Below are 22470 nucleotides of genomic sequence, written 5' to 3'. Positions count from 1 at the left end.
GGACTGCCTCATCTAGTGTATTTATTACTTACTCTTTTACACTGGAGTCGGCTGTCCCATGTAAAAAACAGGGGACGAATGTATCCTTTACCAAATATAATTGCTCTACTTTGTCAACTGCCGAGTAAAGAAGTTTAAAATGAAAAGAAGGGTGTGAGTATCAAACAAGGGGGTGCAAGTCTCATTCTCCTTTCATTCATTTATTTATTTTATTTTGTATGACTATCCTACTGGCAACCTGTACTTACAATAGTACATGAGCCTGAGTATGTTAGAAATTTAGAATAGACAATTCAAAATTGGGAATTGATATCCGTACTCCCTGATTTTGATAATGACACTCCTAGACGCTTCAAAATAAGGAATTAAAATCCATACTCCCTGATTTTGATAATGACACTCCTCTTTTTATTTACACACAACCAAGTTTTAATATTTGCATAAACCTAGCTTGTCTTTTCTTTTTTAATTGCCTCGTGAGATCTTTTTGGGAAATGTAATGAACTTTAGACAGCTCCTTAAATACTAAAAGACAAGATGGGTTACTGAAAATATCAAAATATGGTTGTTCTGTGTATTGCAATTTAAAAAAAAGGCCACTGATTTTCGCATTACCATGTTTTGATAATTGTACTAACTCGTCTTGTCTTTTACTATTTAACCAGCCATCGAAGGTGATCTCAATTCCCAAAAAAACTAGCTCTAAGAAGCAATGAAAAAAGAAAAGACAAGCTGAGATAGTGCAATTATCAGAGCCTACTAGTACCATTTACCAATAACAGTAGCCGGATAAAAGACATAAACGGCTTACCAAGAAAAGGTTTTAAGAAAACAAGTAGTGCCATTATTAAAACAAGGGAGTGCAACTATAGTTTCCCCTCAAATCTGACTCAACTTTTGATCTGTAAGTGCAAATAAAGTCACCTGCTACCACATACACACATATATTCAGGCATTGGTTTGTATGCCAAAATATTTGTAGGCATGTACATGTCTTAGGACTCTCCCTGCACAACTAGAATTTGGATGAACTTTCTTAATTTCCATATCCTCCAAGGCTCTGTTCACTTGAGTTCTCGGGAAAGCAAATCCCTCCAAAACAGCCTCTTTTTTCCTTGAGAAGACAGAATTTTGGTGCACTTGCTTTCCTGAGAAAGTAACAAGCCTAGGTGGAAAATGTCAAATAATGACATGGAAATTGCCAAAAATGATGTGAAATGTCACTTTTCTCACAAATGTGGGAAACCAAATCCCACTATTTTGGTCGGATTTGTTTTCCCGGAAAAACTAGTGAAAAAAGGTAGGCAAGCTGTTTCTCGGGAAACCTTTTCCTGCACAGTTCTTGCGGACGTGAACAGGCGCGGAAAACCTTTTCCTACATAGTTTCCCCATATTTCTTTTCCTAATGCCACGTTAAATTCCTGGGAAACCTTTTCTTTTCCTTTCCCGGAAAAACAAGTGAACAGAGCCTAATGGAGGAGGATAAAGGAAGTATTTAAGCTTTTTCTCTCTTTTCCTTTTTTCTTTTGATCAGAGAGCTTCGCCGAGCGTGAAAAGGCTCTCTAATAGGCTATACAATATAGTAGGTCCCACCTTTGAATGATCAAAATACACCTTCGCATTGGATCTCCTATAGCCCGAAAATCATGCCAATCATGTAATCATAGCTTCCATTTTTGTGTATTTTTTGTCGTTGACGTTCAAGGACCGCTCAATAATAAATTTATACCGTTCATTTCAATGAGAAAAAGTACATATTATTAGATGTTAGGATAGGCAATTGGTGCGATTTTTGGGCCACAGAAGATTCAAAGCAAGACTCTCAAATGAATGGTGATGAGGCCACGCTCTACTGAAGCATTCCATGTGGAGAGAGAGAGAGAGAGAGAGAGAGAGAGAGAGAGAGAGAGACCTCTTAAATTAAGGAGAGCACACAAGCAAAAAAGCCAAAGAATTGAAGTGGGTGACACTAGAATGAAATCCCCACATGCATGCCCACAAACCAACATCCTGTACCAATTGAAAGTGCCACCCTAACCCATGAGACAAAGCCAGCATCTCCAAATCTATCTTCTTTTGCTTCTTGATATGGGCCACCCTCTAAGAACTATTTTTGTGGTCTTTGGGGTTTCTCAACCTCCCACAATCAGACCCTTTGGGCCTTCTCCATTTACTTCTGCCCCCCTCCCCCAAAATCCACCATGGTCCCTCAGACAGACTTCTCCTTTGACAGTTATCTTGGGCCAACCTTATGTCATCTTTCAGTCTTTGCCTTTCAAATCAATGGTGTTCATATGAATGCCAATAAAGAGAGACACATAATGTAAGTTAATTTAATGAAAATTGTTGGAAAGAATGTCCACAAGTTTTGTCTGATAGATATTTTTCTAAGATTGTGACAATTTGCCACTTAGATGAGAGTGGGACACATGTCGATTGAGCCAACACTGATCCTCTTATGACGTGGAAATTCGACAATCGATCATTTCAATTAGGTGCTAAGTGGATCAAAATGAGTTGTCTCTCTTATCCGGATCAGACACATCTCACCCCATGCTCACAACATAGAGCACTGTCTAATAGTGCTATGAGCTTGACCCCAAGTTATATCTCTAATGCTATGTTTCTTTCGGCGCAAAATGGGCATAAAATAAATTGCACACCCAATTTTAAGTGGAAACATGGGAGTAAAATTTGTTTTACTCTCATTTTAGGTTGAGGCTCCCTGTTCAAAGACATAAAATGGGCATGAAATAAATTTCACACCCATTTTAAGTTGAAAATCGGAGTAAAATTTTTCACCCATTTTACTTCTGAAGGTATAGAGCCCGAAAGAAATAGGGCCTAAGCAACGAAGTTCCCTGATGTTCATTTGGTAGGCAAGAGACACTTGAAGTAAGCCTACTTAAGCTTATATACTTCTGAAACTCAAAATTGTAATGATATTTGTGTTGTGCGTCCAGTCCATGTAGTTCCCACACCCACTTATTAATATTCTATTAGAATAGGAAACAAAGTCTCCTAATTGAAAAAGGTACGTGGGAGAGAGAATTTAGTGGGTGTGTTATGGTGTAGAAGGAATCCCACTCGTGGGTTTCTTTATTTGACGAGTGAAAAATCGAGAAGGAAAAAAAAAAAGAGAGAGGGAAGAGAAGAAGAAGAAGACGAGGGTTTTTTTTGGGTGCTCTTTTTCGAGTTTTGTGTGGAATCAAAACCAAAGATTTGGAGTGTTCTGAGGATTTGGGTTTCTTCGACTGAGACGTTGTGAGGATTTGGGTTTCTTCAACTTGAAGATCGAAGTGGGTAATTTTTTGTGAGAAAGTAGGTTTTATTGTCCACAACAAGGTAACCTTTTATCTCTCTTATTTCTTGTATGGTCTCAAGTTTAGGGTGAAAACTTGAGGGAAAGACGTTGTATTACTTATGATTAGTGGATATTTCGTCTGATTCGCCCCGTGATTTTTCTCACTTCGTTAGAGGGTTTTCTACGTAAATCTTTTGTGTTCTTTTGTGTGATTACTCTTTTGATTGTTTGATTCTTTTATCCACATATTTATTTGCTTCGTAATTAAAGTGGGTTTTCTTCGGCAAAAAACCCAACAATTTAGACTCAAAATCAATTCTCAAAATCCAAAATGGAGAAGCACCGTTCGTTTTGGATTTTTTGTCCAAGATTGATTGTTGGAATAAAAAATAAATGCACTTTGGAGGTAGAAAAGCATTGAAAAACTAATTTTCTGTAGAAAAAAGTTAATAATTTTTTAATGTTCTTGGGCCATGTTTGGCAACCATGATTTTTTTAGGGAAGTGATATATCAGCCCCTTTGAGTACGTGGGACACACAGCAGCAGTGTCCGTGGCAATCAGCCCCATCGAATCCTTCTGACGTGAAATACATTAACCCCTCTGCACTCATTGATACACAGCTGCTGGGTGTCCCAAGTAATCAAAAGGGGCAGATATATGACTTCCTTTTTTTCTAATGGAATATTAGCTTACTAAGTGTTGAGAGAGGGGACAGGGTGAGTAGGAGATGAAGAGAATGGAAACGACATGAGTGAGGGCACGATGCAAGTTGCATAAAAAGAAGGAAAAATAAAACTCTATTATGAATAGAGTTATTCTTTTCCCTATTTTCACCCACCTCTCACCCTCTACTCACTCATGCCCTCTCAATTCTCCTTGGCCCCCCTTCCTCCTTGCCCCTTTCCCATCACTTGATAAAACAAATATTCGATGAAAAAACTTCCATGGCTGTCACACATGGCATCAGTGTCAAGAAAATTCAATAGAAAGAGAGACAAAGGGGGTTGAAATGCACTTGGTATAAAGAAAATCCATACAAAGAGGAATGATGACAGTCGGTTTGCTGATGGTGTAGGACGGCCCGACTGATCCTCAAGATCCGATTCGATTAAAATAGAGCTTGTAAAATGGAAACTAATTTTAATTCAATAGATGCTATACACATGCTTATTTCAAGGTCCAATTAGGGTCCGAAAAAATCATACATTAATATTTGAGATCCGCAGACATATCTGAATCCAATTAGGAACCGACAAGCTAAAAAACTGCCCTCTTATGTTTTGAATGGATTACTATAAATTATAAGATTATTTAAGTAGTTTGTTATGACATGGTTGAGATCTGCTTCAAATTTTAAAGGGGGCTGGGAACAATTGAGTTGGGCCTATTAAGGAGTTTGGCTCAACTCAAGAGGGGCAGTTGCCCCCCTTATGCTACATGTAGCTCCGCCCCTGGATCCAATCCGAATCGGGCCCATTAACCGCCTTAGGCAATGTTTGGCAACCTTGAAATTTTTTTTCCGTGGAATAATAGATTACCATGTGATGGGAGGAGGAGAGAATTGGGAGATGGTGCCAAGTAGTTGACAAATAAGGAAAGAAAAACTCTATTTTGAACGGAGATTTTCTTTTCCCTTGTTCTCATGCATGCCTTCTATATTTTCTCCCCCAGTCCTCCTTCTACGCTCCTTAAACCCATCACACAACATGTTAAAGAGCATGCATGCACCACTGGCTCTTTGGGTCCCTACAGGAGAAGGGTAGCTTCCCAACGGGGTGGTGAAGGCATTTATGAGACAAGGAAAAGGGGATTTTGTTTCTTAGGCTTTCTGCGTGAGTTTAATTACATTCTCCATTAATGTGCATGCCCTCATAAATTCTCAAACAAAGTTTCTATAACTAGCATTCAATGTAAACATGCGTTTTGAACCCACCCCACTAGCTATGGGCTACTCTTTTACACTACAAGGGGGCTGTCCCAGGAAAGAAAATGAGGTGAATTCCTAGGAGTTTGATTTCCCAAATTAAGACACATCACATCTGTTAGATGATCAGAGCCGTTGATATGATGGGTGGCGGATTGGTACTACCACATTGCCAATGGATGTACAGATCACGCCATTTCATCATGTGGGCCACCACGAAACATGTGTGAGTAAAAGGAAAGTGATTTAATCGCCCTTTTTTTTTTTTACTTGGGACAGCCCCTTTGGTGTATTTATGAATTAAGACAACCCCTTTAAAGGGAACTGTCCCAACTCCCAAGTAAAAAAAAGGAGGTGAATAAATCATGGGAAATGTTTTCAGCACTACTGTATTTTGATGAGGCCACTCCTCACTTTATTAAAAGTATGGCATGGCCAGCACCACAGGATAATCCAAACCGTCCATTAGATGGGCCACAGCCTAAAAAAGGTTGTGCCTCAAAAATCATTTCCATAGGTTGATCCTCACCCTCCGATCTATAGAGGGTTAGGATCAACCCTATAACATTCAGATCGGAGGGTTAGGATCAACCTATGGAAATGATTTTTGGGGCCCAACCTATTTAGGCTGTGGCCCATCTAATGGACGGTTTGGATCATCCTGTAGTGAGGGCCATACCATACTCTTAATATCAAAATACAGTAGTGCTGATAAACATTTCCCTAAATCATTTCCCAAGTAAAATTATTGGGGTTCAGGCAAAAGCAAATTTTTGTCATAATTTCACAAGGAAGAAGAGAGATAGGATCAGTCATAACAGATGCAGTACAAAAGGTGGGACCGTGGGACCCACTTTTGGCATCAACAGTTTCTCTTCCCATATGGGTTACTCATCGTGTTATACCTATCATATAGCGTCTATTTGTGTTTCTGATCAGACGAGTCTGACCATGTACCTCTCGTTTCCATCATGGACTTTTTTTGGTGTCGTGCAAAAGCTCAAGACGCCAAAGAAACGCGTACCAGTCATCGATTCAAAGGCAGAGGAGGCCTCGAAAAAAGCCTACCTCGCACGATGGACATCCATAATAGGAGGAAATTGATATCCGCAACCCCTAAAATGGAAAGGGTGTCAATATCAAAGGAAGGGCATCCATATTAGATGATCCTAACCATCAAATCAGTTGCCCACCTAATTGTTTCAAAAACACCCCACATTAATTCACCTTGGCTGAGTTATTGTACCAATTTCTACCTGGCTCTAATTCTACCTCTAGTTGGGTTTTTCTATGTGGATCATTTTCTTCCATTCTATCCTATCCAAGGTAATGTTCTCTTCTATGTTCCTAGCTTTCAAGTCTTTTCTCACTGTTTCTGCCCAAGTTATTTTCGGTCTGCCCCTATCTCTTTTTACTCTATCAACTTCGCATGAGTCGCCTCTTCTCACTGGAGCATCCAAAAGGCCTACTTGGATATGTCCAAACCATCTTAAGCAGTGCTCTCTTATCTTCTCCTCAATTGGTGCCACCCCACCTTTTTACGAATGTCTTTATTTTTAATTCTATCTAACCTTGTTTGGCCGCACATCCATCCAAGCATTCGCATCTCCGCTACACTCATCTTCTTATACACATGGTGGCCCAACATTCTGAGCCGTATAACATGGCTGACCTCACTGCTGTCTTATAAAACTTGACCTACCAAGTCAATCAACAATTCTTTCAAGTCACCTGAGCAACGACCACATCATTAATTGATTCGCCCAAGTCGTCCTGAGTAAGCAACATTTTGGCTCACATTAGAGTTTTGAAAGACTAGCCCATCCGATGAGGCCCTATTTGTTTTGGATTTTGAAAATCAATTGCGAGTCCAAAACAGATTATTGGCGTCCAATTTAGGTCCTGTTCGTTCCAGATTGTGTAGGTTTGGGGCCTACAATCGGTTGCCATAATCTAAAATGGACAGGGCCTAAGGATTATGTGAACTGATTGAGAGTCACTCCCAATCGGTTTTCTTAATCTGAAGTTAACATGGCCTTAATTTTGAGACCAATAATCAGTTTTGGTCTCACAAACGTTCTCAAAATCCAAAACAAACGGGGCCTGAGACTGCATGTTTCTTCGACAAGACATTTGACAATTCATTGCTGTTGGCAGAAATTGTTAATACAGCAAACATTAAACCTAATAATGGGAGAGGAACAAGTGAAGACTAAGGCCATGTTTCGCATTTGGCAACCATGGATTATTAGCTTATCAAAGTGTTGAGAGAGTGGTAGGGAGGGTAGGCAAGGGAGAGAACTGAGAAGAAATGAATGAGGAAATGGTGTGAAGTGGCTGAAGAAGAAGGAAAACAAAAACTCTATTTACAGTAGTGTTTTTCATTTCCCTGATTTTCAGCCACTTCTGGGAGAGGGAAAGAATTGAGAGGAAATAGTGTGAAGGGGCTGGAAAATAATGAAACCAAAAACACTATTTTGAGTAGAGTTTTTAGTTTCCCTGTTTTTCAGCCACTTCTCACCCTCTCCTCTCTCATGCCCTCTCATTTCTCATGTCCCTCTCCCACCACATGATAAACTAATTTTCTGTGGGAAAAAACTTTCATGGCTGCCCAACATGGCCTAAGCAATTTCCAAACACTATCTAATGAATTAAGTATATGAGGCACATCAACACTAGGTATAAAACCATATCAGTACAAACAACTTTGAGTACAGAAGCAGGAATGATTCCATCATTACCTTATTGATCTTCTTACTACATGATACAATGGGACTTTTTCCCCCAATATATTGAGCTCTTATGACTTCCAAGAAAGAAGAGGACAGAAATGAATCAAGCAGCAGGCTGAGCGCCGGTCCATATGCCATCGGTCTCATTGTCAATCCGACTTGTCTTAATATAGCGGTTTTCTTGAATGTAGACTACCCCAGACCAAATGCCGCGAATAAGTAAGATGCTTACAAACACTATAGTCCCAAGTGTGCACACCACCTATAAAGAAAGACAAAGTGAAGAGAGTAAAAGCATTATTAAAGAACTGGTAACTTATTAAGAGACTCCAGGAACTACCTTAAACAAACATTTGAAAAAAAAAACCTGAAACAATGTAGGAGCATGGCAACTTACACTCTAAGATGCTTACAAACACTATTCGAGGCAGCAACATGAAAAGCTTTTCAGATCGTTCAGAGATGAGAGGCTCCGCCTATTGACGATTTGACGTGCTCAAAATTAACTTTGATGGGTCGAGTATTGGGAACCCGGGGCCCAGCCGGAGCTGGTGGTTTGTGTCGGGATGCATGTGGTGAAGTTGTATGCGCTTTCTCCAGTCCTATTGGAGTTTGTGATGCCTCGGAGGCCGAGGTGATGGCGGTTTATCATGCCTAGACCTGGCAAAAAGTGACCCGGACCCGCGGGTCCACCCGGCCCGCCCGTAAATTACGGGTCCGGGTCACCAATCAGTGACCCGTTTGAAATTGACCAACGGGTCCACCCGGCCCGTCAAAACTGGACCGGGCCGGGTGGACCCGCGGGTGCCCGTGGAGAAGTGGAAAAAGGTTTTATTTTACGCTTTTTTAGGTAATTGTCATATTTTTTCATTTTCTTTGTAGTTTTTTCCGTAATTGCCATATTTTGCTACATTTTTCGGTATTTTTTTTCGTATTTTTTCTACTTTGGTGCCATTTTGCCGTAATTTTTTTCTATAAAGTTTAGTACCACATGATTTTTATTTATTGCTAGCCACCTTTGCACAAATCGTACTTCCTGCTTTTTGCACATAAGACAGCTCTCAAAAAGTCTCAAAAAGTCAACATGAATGGGCTAACATCACATGATTACATGCAATTGGAGAAGGTAGGGTTGGAGAAGGTGGCTAGCAAATCCCTTTATAAATAAATAAAATCTTAAAAATTATGTCAAAAATCAGGGTGACCCGCGGGTTGACCCGGCCCGTACGGGCCGAGTGCGGGTCCAAGCTTAGTGACCTGTAAAATTTTCCGGGTCATTTTGACCCGACGTAGCCCGGCCCGCCCGTTTGCCAGGTCTAATCATGCCATAAAAAGGCTTGATAGAGATAGCATGGATAGCATTATTGTGGAGGAAGACTCTTTGAATGTGATTACATGGTTGAAGGGGTTGGTGTCGCCTCCTTGGAGATCTGGGTCTATTTTGATGAAATAGATGATTTAATTGCGGGTTCATCTATTGTTTTCATTCATGTTCGGAGATCGGCTAATGGGGAAGCGGACTCATTGGCTAGGAGTGGGGTTAGGAGGTTGGAGGTGGAGTGGTTTGACTTCCTTCCTCCTTGAGAATTGTATAGTTTTTTGGTTTTGTTGTTTTTTATTTCTTGTAATTTTGTTTGGGGTCCATCTCGGCCCTCTTCCTGTTCAATGAATTCATTTTTTCGAAGTTTATAGACATGCTAATTTACTCTTGTTATGAGAGAATTTGTGATGATACAGATATATTAATATGGTCTCGCTTGTGCAAATTTGTAAAGGTATCATCCAATATAAATCCTAAATGAACACACCAATATATACATATTTGTACATACCCCACCATCATCAAGCATGCTGATGCAGTTGTGTAAAATTGCCTTGCAAGTTCTGATGATTACCTGTGGTTTGTAGCTGGCAGAGATTTTCTTGGACTCCTAAGAGGCAGAGAGCATCTACTGATATGATATATTGCCTTTTTTTTAAAAGATAACTTTATTAAATGTGCCCAAATTACATTGAGATGGGGACAAGATGTCCCTAAAAAGAACACAAAATCTTATATTGGTACCCTCCATATACCATAAAATAAAACCTCACCAACAACAGAAACTACCCCTCAGTTGGCCTACAGTGAGATCCTTAAAAAATACAGAATCCATGCAAATCGAATATGATTCTGACCCCACCAATACCATTGTATCTAAAACAAAACCCAGAACATCCTCGCAATGGTATTACAACAATTATACGAGTTTTTCAATATAATGGGGCCTACTGCCACTGCCACAACAGCACTCGCCTGCATTGCTCTATACAGCTCTTACAGTCATCCAATTGGATGGGTCAATACTTTAATTGCTCCGGTTTGTTCCAGTCAGTACTCTTCTTAATTTTTTACCACATTTCCTAGAAAAGTTACATACCCTTCAGTGCCTACTGTTGAAAAAGAAGTTTATGCCTAATTTGTAAGTAGTTTTGACTTTTTCACTCATACTGCATCACTTCTCTCTCAGTTGGAGAGCCGGAATTCATTAACTGCTCCATGCGAATTCACAATGGAAAAACTCTTGTTTGTTGTAAGATAGGCTATGTTACCCCGGATGCTAAGTGTCCGCCAGTGTCCAAAGTTTTTGACATTTTTTATGATATCTAGGAGTTTTGTGTTACCCCAGAGTTCATTCTAACGCTCCATCCTATGTATCTAGGAGTTTTGTGCCATGTCTAGAGGTGTCCAAGTGATGCAGATAGTAGGCCCAATAGGAGACATATTTGCCCATTAGTATTTATTTACATGTTTTAGTTTTCCATATTATTTAGTTTCTAGGATTTTACTTTCCATGTTATTTAGATTTAGGGCTCATTCTAACACTCCATCCTATGTATCTAGGAGTTTTGTGCCATGTGTAGAGGTGTCCAAGTGATGCAGACAGTAGGCCCAATAAGAGGCATATTTGCCCATTAGTATTTATTTGCATGTTTTAGTTTTCCATGTTATTTAGTTTCTAGGATTTTACTTTCCATGTTATTTAGATTTAGGGCTTTCAATAACTTTCCATGGAATTTTATTTCAGTTGCCTATATATGGGCCTTATGTTGTAGAAATTATGAACTTTTGAAGAATAAAGATTGATTGGCTTCTCCCCTCTACAGGTTTATTCTCCTTCCTCTATTCATCTTCTCTTCTCATATTCTTCTTCTTCTACTCTTCCTCTTATTCTTCTTTCTTTTCCCTCTTCTACTACTTCTCTTCCCGGTCCTACATCACCAAGTGTTCAAAAGTACCACACTTCAGTCAGCCAAAAACATGGAGTGTCCAAGTAACACAGAAGATCGCTAAAGGATGCCAACACTTCAGTCAGCCAAAAAATTGGACTGTCCAAGTAACACGGAAGATTGGAGTGTCCAAGTAACACAGAAGATCGCTAAAGGATGCAAACACTTCAGTCAGCCAAAAAATTGTATTGTCCAAGTAACACAAAAGATTGGAGTGTCCAACTAACACAGAAGATCAATAAAGGAAAGATTAATCATAAATTTGGAGATTAATCTTCCGGTTCAATTCTGCACTCTTGTACAACCTTGACATTGATGTTCTTCAAATCTTCAATGTCCACAACGAACGTTTGAGTTTCAATAAAGCATTTGCCAATCTTACTATATTACAATGGGCAAGCACATCACTGAAACAGTCACAACCTTAAATGATCCTTTGTATCAACATTGCATCAGAAACATACCTCTTTTGTAGGTCTTATACCTATGTAACTGATCATCCCACATGGTCGATATTTTGAATGTTGATATCCTGGTCAACTTTTCATCATCAATGAACTTCCAAATGTCATACAAAGTGTCCCATCATTGAAAACACTCTCCATATACATCCATTAAAAAAAATATCCTCCATATCAACACTTGATTTGGGTTGGCTTCGTTTTTTACTAGTTAAGTTTAAATCAATAAATAAACCCAGATCTTCATTGTCATAAAAAACATCATAGATTATCGACAAGTTTTGGAAAGTTCACCATAATTCAAGGCCATTACTTGTGTATTATGAGTCTATTTATTGGAACATCAAGGTACTGTCACCAATTATTTTTCCCACAGTTAGGTTATTGTGGGAATTGAACAGGAATCCTGGATAATAATTAGTTTTAATGTGAACCAAGTTAACCCTTCACAGGTTCCGGTCTTGCCGATTTTGAACTGGATATGTAGATTGAGCAATCAGAGGCTGAAGGGCATTCGATTGGAAGGGGCGGTGCAACAACTATCGCATCGCTGTCATTACCTCCACCTATTCTCATGTTGAAGACAAGTTACTCGATCAATCATTGTAAAATGTGGATTCCTTGTTCCGTTCCCTGACAGAATTGGAGAATCCACTCTTCCGACATACTCTTTCTGGTTTGGGGCTTCTATAAGAAATTGATTTGATCCTTGAGTTTCTCTACCCACAGGTAGGTTGATACTGTGGCTCACATCAATCTTTGTCAATTGGACTGCATTAGACATGGTCCAAGGTGGTTCCAATTCAATAAAATGCTTAATCTGTGTTTGTGGCCCCAAAGGCCAAAATGTAACAATACTCAGCCTAAAATTCATCTCATCACATAATGTATAAATAAAGTCCCATCAACTATGAGTTAAACCCAAACTCCAACTTGTAAACACAATAACCAGTTGTAGAGATCCAAGTACAACTCAAAACCTCTAAAACTGGAATGAATACAAAATTAACTACTGAACTAATCCAAACTCAACCCTGGTAATCCTTTCCTAAAGACAGAATGACAAGTAATACTGAAATCACAAACTATAACATAAAACTTAAATTTTCATCACTAATCCCATCAGTGGACTTTGATCCACATTTTGAGGCCTCAAACTGTGAAATCTTGTGACATCCATAGAAAATACTTGTCGTAGATCTTATAAAGATCTTCGAAACAAACTCTAGAGAGCATAAAAAGTATATTATTGTGAAATGCCATTCAGAAGTTTCTACATCAATCTAAAGGACCTCTTATCTTTTCATTGTATGTACTTAATTACTCAAGAAAAAATGTTATACAAAAGATTATATACAGTTTTTATATGGCGCCCACGATCTGTAGAGTTTTCTTATAATGTGTTGTGTCTCTCTCGAAGGGTTAGGATTAGGGTTGCAACTCGGGTCGGGCAGGTCGGGTTTTGAAGAATCCTAACCGAAGAACCCTAACCTACCCGAGAAAATATCTCGGGTCGGGTTGGGTCGGGTTTTTTCCGGAAAACCCATGATTCTCAAACCCGACCCTACCCATGATAATTTCTCGGGTCGGGTCGGGTTTTTTTAGGTTGATGCATTTTTTAGCTTGATTTGATGAATACTCTGACATGAAAAAACAAAAATGAGTGTTTACTGCTGAATATAGAGATTAAAGTAAATGTTACGATGGTTTAGCAATTGAAAAGTGATTTATGGTCTAACATGAGCCCAGCCCTAATAACCTGTTTGCAATGTCTCCTTCCAATCACAGTAAAACTTTTGTAAACTAATTTTCCCAAGTAAAACTTTTATATAGTAAACATTTTCACCGAGTAAAGTTTTTATTTTCCATTAATCCGCTGCAAAGCAAAAGGTGATGTAAAACAAATATAGTGATCCAACGACCACTAGTTTTAGGGTGCCAAAAGTCAAACTAATTTACTTTGAACAGACCGTATTGGGGAAAACTGGGGAGCACTGGACTTGATTTCTCGAACCTCTCTATTCAAATTAGAGACGCCACCAAGCAGAAAGCCATAGACACACGGATTGAGAACCTCTTCCAATGAAATTGGGGATTCCTACCAAGTTTCCAGATTCCCGTTCATCATTGGTAATGAGGTAGTGCTACAGAACATGGGATTATCCGTTATTGCTTTCCTTTGAATAAGAACTGTTAGTCAAAGCTTCTAGATTTCATCTCCTAGAGGTCGATTTGAAGGCAAGTTCTAATTATAAGCCACAGAGAAATCAAGGGAAGATGAAAACACCCACAAAGGAGAAGTGAAAACCCTAGAAAATTTCTCACAGATATGCAAGGACTGTAGGGAATTTAACCGGGTAGAACTCACCCCTAAACGCTAGTCATTAGAGCGAGGGTGCCCATTCCCTTAGAACATCACTCTTTCAACAAGGACCTTCTCAAGGGTTTTGTGTTTGTGTTGAGAGAGAGAGAGAGAGAGAGAGAGAGAGAGAGAGAGAGAGAGAGTTTTATAAGGGGTTTTTTTCTTATAAATAAGAAAGGGCTTTTAAAGTACTGTAGATTCTCCAAGGGAAGGATTCCGGGAAGAGATGGAAAGGCCTGCATGTCGAAAACTTGTCCAGGAAGGAGCTTGCCGAGGAAGAAGGATGCAGAGAGAGAGTCTGAGAAATAATAGCTGGCAAGATGGAAAGCCGTGCCAATGTTACTTAATAGTTAATACTTTCGTATTTAAAAATACAAAAAAGAAAGGAAGTAAAGTCGGGTTTCGGGTTTTACAATTTCAAACCCGACCTGACCCGACCAACACTCGGGTTTTCTAATCCCAAAACCGACCCTACCCGAAACCCATGTTCTTTAAACCCGACCTTGCATATTTTCGGGTCGGGTTGATGCGGGTCGGGTAAAACTGGGCCCAAGTTGCAACCCTAGTTAGGATCATTCTATGGAGATGACTTCGGGGCACTGCCTTTTGAAGGTGGGGCCAATAAATGGATGGGATCATCGAATAATGTGGGCCACACTGTGTTTTTTCAAAAAATAATAATAATAATACTTGCACGTAAATGCGGACACTATATAAAAACTTAGATTATATATATATATATATGTATATATATATATATATATATATGTATATATATATATATATATATATATATATAGAGAGAGAGAGAGAGAGAGAGAGAGAGAGAGAAAACTGTTGGTGCGATTAAGCTCACCATTTTTTTGGTGCGCTTAAGTTGTTATAACGCCTCCCATTCGTTTAAATGTTTGGGTCCCACTTAAGCGCACCAATGGGAGGCGTTATAACAACTTAAGCGCACCAAAAAAATGGTGCGCTTAAGCTCACCAACAGTTTTCTCATATATATATATATATATATATATATATATATATATATATATATATATATATATAGGAAAATGATTGTGAGCTTGAAGCTCATATAGCTTATATGAGCTTGAGGGCCCAAACACATGTGGGCCCACATTGTTAGGATGATCCAAACCATTCATTTGAAAGGGCCTTACATAGATAGGGTGTGTACAAAAAATCAGCTCCATAGGATCATCCTAACCCATCCAAAAGTGGAGGGCAAAATGGACAAACACCGTTTGCCACAAATCTGCCCATTTTTCCCCTCCGCTTTTGGAGGGGTTAGGATGATCCAATGGAGCTGATTTTTGGTACACACCCTATCTATGATGGGGCCTTGCAAATGAATGGTTTGGATCACCACAAAAAATGTGGGACCCATGTGTCTGGGCCCTCAAGCTCATATAAGCTATATGAGCTTCAAGCTCACAATCATTTTCCTCATATATATATATATATATATATATATATATATATATATATATATATATTTGGAGATTATGCGAATGAATTAGAAAGTAATAGAATTTTAAAAGATTTTTTTTTGTAAGACATGAGATTATGAAATGAATTCAGCCCAAAGTAAAAATATGATAGTCAACTCATGGATACCTATTTTTGTATATATATTCAAGCAATTTAACATGTCATATAAATGTATCTGTTCTTACCTTTAAGACTGATAACAGCTGTGTTTGTGTGTATATTTGTGCATTGTTCAAAGAATTCAATATTACCTCAAGGAATGCCTTCAAAATCCATAAAAATGCCAATATAATGATTCCATTAACCGAGAATCGCACCTATACCAAATCAAAAAAATTCTAGTAAGGAAAAATATACAAATGAATTATTTCTACTGTGATTTCCTTTAGCAGAAATATGACATATGAAGCAAAATGACTTACATAAAAGAATATATATTTTATAATCTAAGTGAAAAGATTTTCTTTATGAATAAAATTTAAGGTGGCACCCCGGGTTCCGAGATAAATTCTGGGTTTAAAAAAAAGGAAAAGAATATAAATAGAATTATCAATGTGATTGAGATGACAAATACTGAAACAGTCTAGTAGAATAATGCTAATGAAAATATCTAAAGAATTAAATCAAATTCACATACTAATCATAAAAAGGAAAATGGGGCTGACATTAGTATTTGCATGAAAAAGAGAAATTCCAAATCTCAACATAGTCCCATTAACTACAGAAATATTTTGGGTGCAAAGCGATAGTTAGCCTCACAATCAGACATATACATCAGATATACGTGTAATCACCTTCTAACAAGGTACAAGTGTAAATAGCAAGGAAATATTTTAGTCAACTTAAACTATTGCACAGGCTATATGTGTGTGTAGGCACTACCATGTTTTGATAATCGCACTCACTCAGCTTGTCTTTTTTTTTTATAGGTAAGTTGGGATTGAACCTCAGCTTGTCTTTTATTATGTAAACAGCTGTCAAAGGTTATTACAGTTCCCAAAAAGCTCTCATAAGCCAATTAAAAAGGCAAAGACAAGATGAGTTAGTGCAATTAAAAAGGAAACATGGGAGTGCCAATATCGGTAGCTTATTTATATTTATATATGCCTATGTGTGATGATTATGTGGCTCGTGGGGTATGGACTCCAACACCTACGAATTCTCTTCTCCTTTGTTTCTTTTCTCTCTGTCTCTTGCCTCTGGCTTGGTTCCTTTACCCAGGCCTCTACACCCCTTTTTTTACATTAACATGGTACCAGAGCACTGATCTGATACACAAACTTTTCCAGGTTTGTGGTGGTATGCCTTCCAACCAAACGAATTCCTTTCTACTTCCGTTATTTCTCATCTCTTCTTCTCTTCTTTCTTTCCCTTTGGTTTGGATTCTTTCTCCAAGCCTTTACAGCTCTTCTTTTTACAATAACATGCATAAAACCACTGATAAAAGGATATTACAATCTACAGTGGGAACCCCTATCCTACAATCAAGGATTCTATACCCACCCCGTCCTTTGCCAAAGTAACTGCCATTTAACTTGTTAATCTTGGCTTGTGCACAGACAAAGGGGCTATCTTTCCGCAGAAATCGAGGATTTCCAAGTTTATGCTCGCTAGTCTCCAAGGTCACAATGAATTTCTTCGTGCCCATGAGATGACATTTGGTTAATCACCTTCCACCACAAGATTTCCACACATCAATGTTGCAAAAATCCAGAGTCCAATAGTAGTGCATGCACATCCGCTTCATTTGAGTCACATTCCCTGACAGTCCCTAAGAACATATCACCATTATGATCACAGAATGCACCCCGACTCCAACTAGGTCCAGTTTTTTCTCTTTAACTGCCATTGAGATTTAATTTAAACCATTCGTAGGGTGGTAATTCCCACCATTGTTGTGTAACATTTCACATATTTTTGCCAAATGGTTGTTCTCCAATTCCTTAGTATTTCATAGGTTGGAATGGAGGACATCACTTTTACTTTTCTTGCCCACTGGATCGAGCTGCTTTTTATTCCATACTTATCCTTCATATGGGACATTGGAGCTCATTGAATATTAGATCATTTCGCCCTTCCAAATGTGCCAAATAATTACATATGGGAGGAGGCAGCATAGGATTCTTCTAGCACTACCAATGCACTCTCTCCCCCCCCCCCACACACACACACCCACCCACCCACACATACACACAACACACACAATATATATATATATATATATATATATATATATATATATATATATATATATATATATATCAAGGATTATTTTCTCGATTGAGTTTAGGAATACCATGACATGCCAAAACTTCCCAGGTGGATGCACCACAATTTTCTTGAAAAGGGGCAATGGATCATCGCACGGTCGATTCTTTCCTTTACCTTCAAGCACAGCATGCATCTACTCGCTAATTGAATCCCCTTCCTTTTGAATTTCTCATACTTGTTGACTTCTATTGCCACTCATCCATGCGAAGGATACAACTCAAAGGTGGAGCCAAAATTTGCCACACCTTTGCTACATGTGGCATTCCTCCATCCTCCAATATGCTTTGGAAGAAAGAGCATATGGAGATTACACCTTGTGTATCCGGGATCCAAATTCTCTTATCAGGTTCCTGAGATGATATGTAAATCTCCTAGGAGATTTATCAAATTATCGATTCACTTTGTTTTAGATCCCTCATAAGTTCTATTCTCCATACAATAGACTCATATCCCCTTCTCTCATACCATTCACGAACTCTAACCCCTCTATGGATAGAAAAAAGATTAAGGTCCGAAAATGCATGGCATAAACGTGACCTACCTAACCATAAGTCCTTTAAAAAACGAATACAAAGGATGTGATATACAAATAGAACGTCATGCACCCGAACCTTTTCCTATATCTGGGTTCTTACACTCCCAATCCCCTTATCACTCTCCATATTTCCCCCAATAATTATGTGCCATAAAGCATATTTTTCTTCACCAAATCCCCAAAGCCACTTGCCACAAATGCCATGTTTATTACTTTTAGATTGGCTACTCCAAGACAAACTTGTTTCTTTGACTTACATACTCTCTTCCAATTCATATGATGCTTAATTTTTTTGTTTTTTCCTTACCTTCCCATAAGGAATCACGTTGAAGCTTCTCCATTCTAGTCTACACTTTTGACTGAACCTTGAAATGTGACACGAAGTATACACGTAAGTCTCCCAAGGCCACCTTATTGAGTGTGATTCTACCTCCAAAGGATATCTTTCTCACAAGAAAGTAGCTTTATCTCCATTCTTGCAATGATCAGGTTCCCAAAGTGATGGTCCTAGTATTCTCATTCCTAAGGGCAGTCCTAGATATGTTATGGGGAAACTTCTGTTTTTACCAAAGCTTTAAATTCCGGTTTAAGTTTCAGTTGCCTTGAAATAAACATTTCGGTTTTGGTTGAAATTTTCGGTTGAAATCTTGTAAAATCAAGGAAACATATGGAAATTTATGCAAATAATAGAATTTTATGATGAATCCTCATTAAATACTAATAAGCAGAAATACACATTTAGAAACAATCATATAAGAAACATAGCCATCCATAATGGTTTTAACAACATCGAACATCAAGTGACATGTGTTGTCATGCATGTCTGATAATTCAACACATATAACATTCATATGTAATTCATATAAATATTTATTCAAAATACATATATTTTATGTCACATGCAATTCATATAAATATTTATATGAAACACATATTGTTATAGTATAACACTAATATACTTACGGTTTTGGTTTCAATATGTGTTTCGGTTTTGCTATGTGTATCGATAAAAATGGAAACAGAAACATTTCAATCATTTCGTGTTGGTTCCCCATTTCTTCATCCTCTACACCCATACCAACTTCTAAAAATTTTCCCATATTTATCTTGAGCTCCGATACAAACTCAAACCATCTAAAAGTCGCTCCTAGATTCATGAGTTCCTCTTCGTTGTTGTCAACAAATACGAGGATATCATCTACAAATTGTAGGTGCGAAATTAGATGTGCTTCTCTGTTACTCATAAATCCTCCAACCAGATTTCATTCTTTTGCTCCTTTTATTAAAAAACTATGAGCCTCTGCCACCATGATGAATAGTAAGGGGATAGTGGGTCTCCTTGGCGGATGCCTCTAGAACTCCCAAAAAACCCCACTTGTGAGCCATTTAATAGATTTGAAAAACTACCCTACGATATGCATGCGTTGAACCATTTTCCCCATCCCCCGCCCCTTCCCCACCACCACCACCCACACCCACCCACCCGCAGACAAAAAAAAAGAACAAGCCAAAAGCCATTACGTAGGTGATATGCTACAATTCCAAGTGCGCCTAGTACCAAGGCTGAGACACCTCACAGATCATTGCCACCACTCCACCCCAAATGGATTAAGATCTCATTGAGAATAGAAGAATTTACATCCTGTCACAACTTCCTTCAGCAACAAATATCATCCACGACCCAAGCCTAAGTCACCCCAAACAAGAACAGGGCAGTCAATTTAATCCTGTCAAATATGATCAATTACCAAAAATTACAAGAAGGGGGGGGGGGGGGGGGGGGGGGGGGGGGGGGGTTCCCTCAACTTACATCAGTCAATCCAGTCCAATGCAGTCCCATAAAGTGTAAATTTTCTAGGACATTAATAATTCTATCTGTACAATTATCATCAATTATGCTTGTTCTAGGGGCTTTGTTAGTACAACAATGGGGGACCAGATGTCCTTAGATCTACTCTTAGACTCTTTCAAGCATGGACTTCCAGCCATCACTATGGAACTTAGTACCTAAGACATGATCCACCCATCATTGGGGTATTTAATATGGGACATTTTATATGAGATATTTGACCTTATTGCTCGCCTCTATCTATAGGTTCTCCGATGTTTACCGGATAACAAACTCAGCGGTAGCCACAGGGATGCTAATATTAAGGTGAATAGATTTAATTATGAACAAGGATCAACCGTCCTCCCCTGCTTACCATTGTTCTTCCGTAAATCAATGGGCTTAATGCCGTTCGTATTACGCATATTATATTAACAAAGGGTAAAAGGTTTCTTGTTAAAGAAATATATGAAAGAGATCATTTGATATGTCACTTTCTTGTTTAAAATGTCCACGATAGTTACTGCCTTTCACGACCTTTTCTGCATCAGATCATATATTCACATCCTGAAAGTTTTTTTTGTTTGTTGACATTATTACATGGCGAAAAGTCACACGTCTTGGATAACTAATACAATTTTGCAGGAGAAATCTCCTCCATTTTCTCCAGCATAAAAAAACAACCACAAATTTAATCAAATACTACTTAGAAACTCAAATCTTAAACCATCAACCAAGCTCATTTCTAGCAAAAATTGAATTCCATTATGCATTCCATGGTTGAAACAAATACTAAAAAGCCAGTATATATATATATTTTTTGAATGACAAAAAAAAGCCAGTATTAGGCCCTGTTTGGAATACAGGAATTTTATGGAAAAGATTGGAAAGGAAAATATTTCTAAAATTTCTTAATTTTTTTTACTTACGAAAAAAGACAACTTACGCCAACCCTAATCAATTCTTACATAGAGGGACCTTCAATTTATGATAATATCCCTTTAAATTAACAATAATCATATCATTTTCCTCTAAATTGTGGAAAGAAAATTTTTCCCAAAGAAATGTTTTCCTTGCAATACAAACATGGCCTAAAATTGGGGGCAATGAAGAATTGAGTGTAGAAGACCAACCAACTTTTCATTTCTAGCAATAATCAAATTCCATTATACATCCCATAGTTAAAAAACTAATACAAACAAAATCATTAAAATTGGGGGCAATGAAGAATTGAGTATGGAAGACTAACCAACTTTGTGGAGATTGAAAGGGGGAGAATTGATCGAACGGCCTTCCTCGCCCGCCTTGAGATCTTACGAAAAATGTTCTGTATAAACCGGACTAAAAGATCCAAGCTCCGATCTTCATCATCTTCATCATCTGTCTCATCATCGTCTTCAAAACCACCGACCCCAGCCCATTCACGAGGCTCTGCAACCAACCCAGCTTCCTGATTAAAATTTTACAGGTAATTCAATGCCTCTCTTTCTCTGCAAATCAAAACCCAGATACTATTTCCATTTATTTAAATGGGTCTTGAAAGGAATCAAAAGAAAATATAAAAAAGATCGATAGATAGGAGATTGGTAGCCGTACCTGTGTGTAGTTAGAGATTCTTCTTGAAGCTCGGAGAGGAGAAGGAATTCGAGGGTTTTGAATATGGGTTGAGATTATTGCACAGAGAGGATTAAGATGTTGGGCTTGGGATAAGTAAGAAAGTTTGGATGGAATTCGAGAAGGAAAGAGAGAAAGAGAAAACGCTTCCATTGGAGGAGCGTGGAAATACCAAGTAGGGAGATTTCAGGACCTAAAGAGTTCTTAAATCTTAAGACTTGGAAAAAAGGGTTACTGATATTGGCACTACCATGTCTTCATAATTGTACTAATCCACCTTGTCTTTTCTTTCTTAATCTGCTTGTCAAAACTATTTGGGAATTGTGATAACCATTGACAGCTTGGTTAAACAGTAAAAGACAAGGGCAGTTAGTGCTATTATTAAAACATGGTAGTGCGAATATCAGTAGCCCTTGTCTTCATAACTGCACTAACCCACCTTGTCTTTTCTTTCTTTATGGGCTTCTCCAAACTATTTGGGAATCGCGATGACCATTGACAGCTTAGTTAAACAGTAAAAGACAAGGTCAGTTGGTGCAATTATTAAAACATTGTAGTGCGAATATCAATAGCCAAAAAAGTTTACTAATATTGAAACTACCATGTTTTTTATAATTGTACTAACCCACCTTGTCTTTTCTTTCTTAACGAGCTTCTCAGAACTATTT

General features: G+C 38.3%; 1 protein-coding gene across 1 annotated transcript; it reads right to left on the bottom strand.

Annotated features, from left to right (window-relative positions):
* Positions 1-7859: 7859 nt before the first annotated feature.
* On the bottom strand, positions 7860-21973 carry LOC143876136 (uncharacterized). Its single transcript, XM_077377810.1, has 4 exons — positions 21785-21973; positions 21438-21638; positions 15806-15871; positions 7860-8224 (listed from the first exon to the last, which is right to left on the bottom strand). The coding sequence occupies exons 1-4, from the start codon at positions 21953-21955 to the stop codon at positions 8066-8068; spliced, it is 597 nt and encodes a 198-aa protein (XP_077233925.1). The 5' UTR covers positions 21956-21973; the 3' UTR covers positions 7860-8065.
* Positions 21974-22470: the final 497 nt, after the last annotated feature.

This window comes from Tasmannia lanceolata, unplaced genomic scaffold (genome assembly GCF_043159265.1).
Source record: "Tasmannia lanceolata isolate RefF3 unplaced genomic scaffold, GAP_Taslan_0.1 ptg000004l, whole genome shotgun sequence".
NCBI classification, from domain to species: domain Eukaryota; kingdom Viridiplantae; phylum Streptophyta; class Magnoliopsida; order Canellales; family Winteraceae; genus Tasmannia; species Tasmannia lanceolata.
The sequence above is the reverse complement of the archived record's forward strand: the minus strand, read 5'-3'. Positions and strand labels throughout refer to the sequence as shown.

Excerpts from the sequence above, each read along its gene's own strand:
- LOC143876136 (XM_077377810.1), bottom strand. The coding sequence starts at position 21,955 with ATGGAAGCGTTTTCTCTTTCTCTCTTTCCTTCTCGAATTCCATCCAAA. Across the intron at positions 21,639-21,784 it reads GAATCTCTAACTACACACAG|GAAGCTGGGTTGGTTGCAGA; the intron begins GTACGGCTACCA and ends AATTTTAATCAG. Across the intron at positions 8,225-15,805 it reads TTTTGAAGGCATTCCTTGAG|GTGGTGTGCACACTTGGGAC; the intron begins GTAATATTGAAT and ends CTTTCTTTATAG.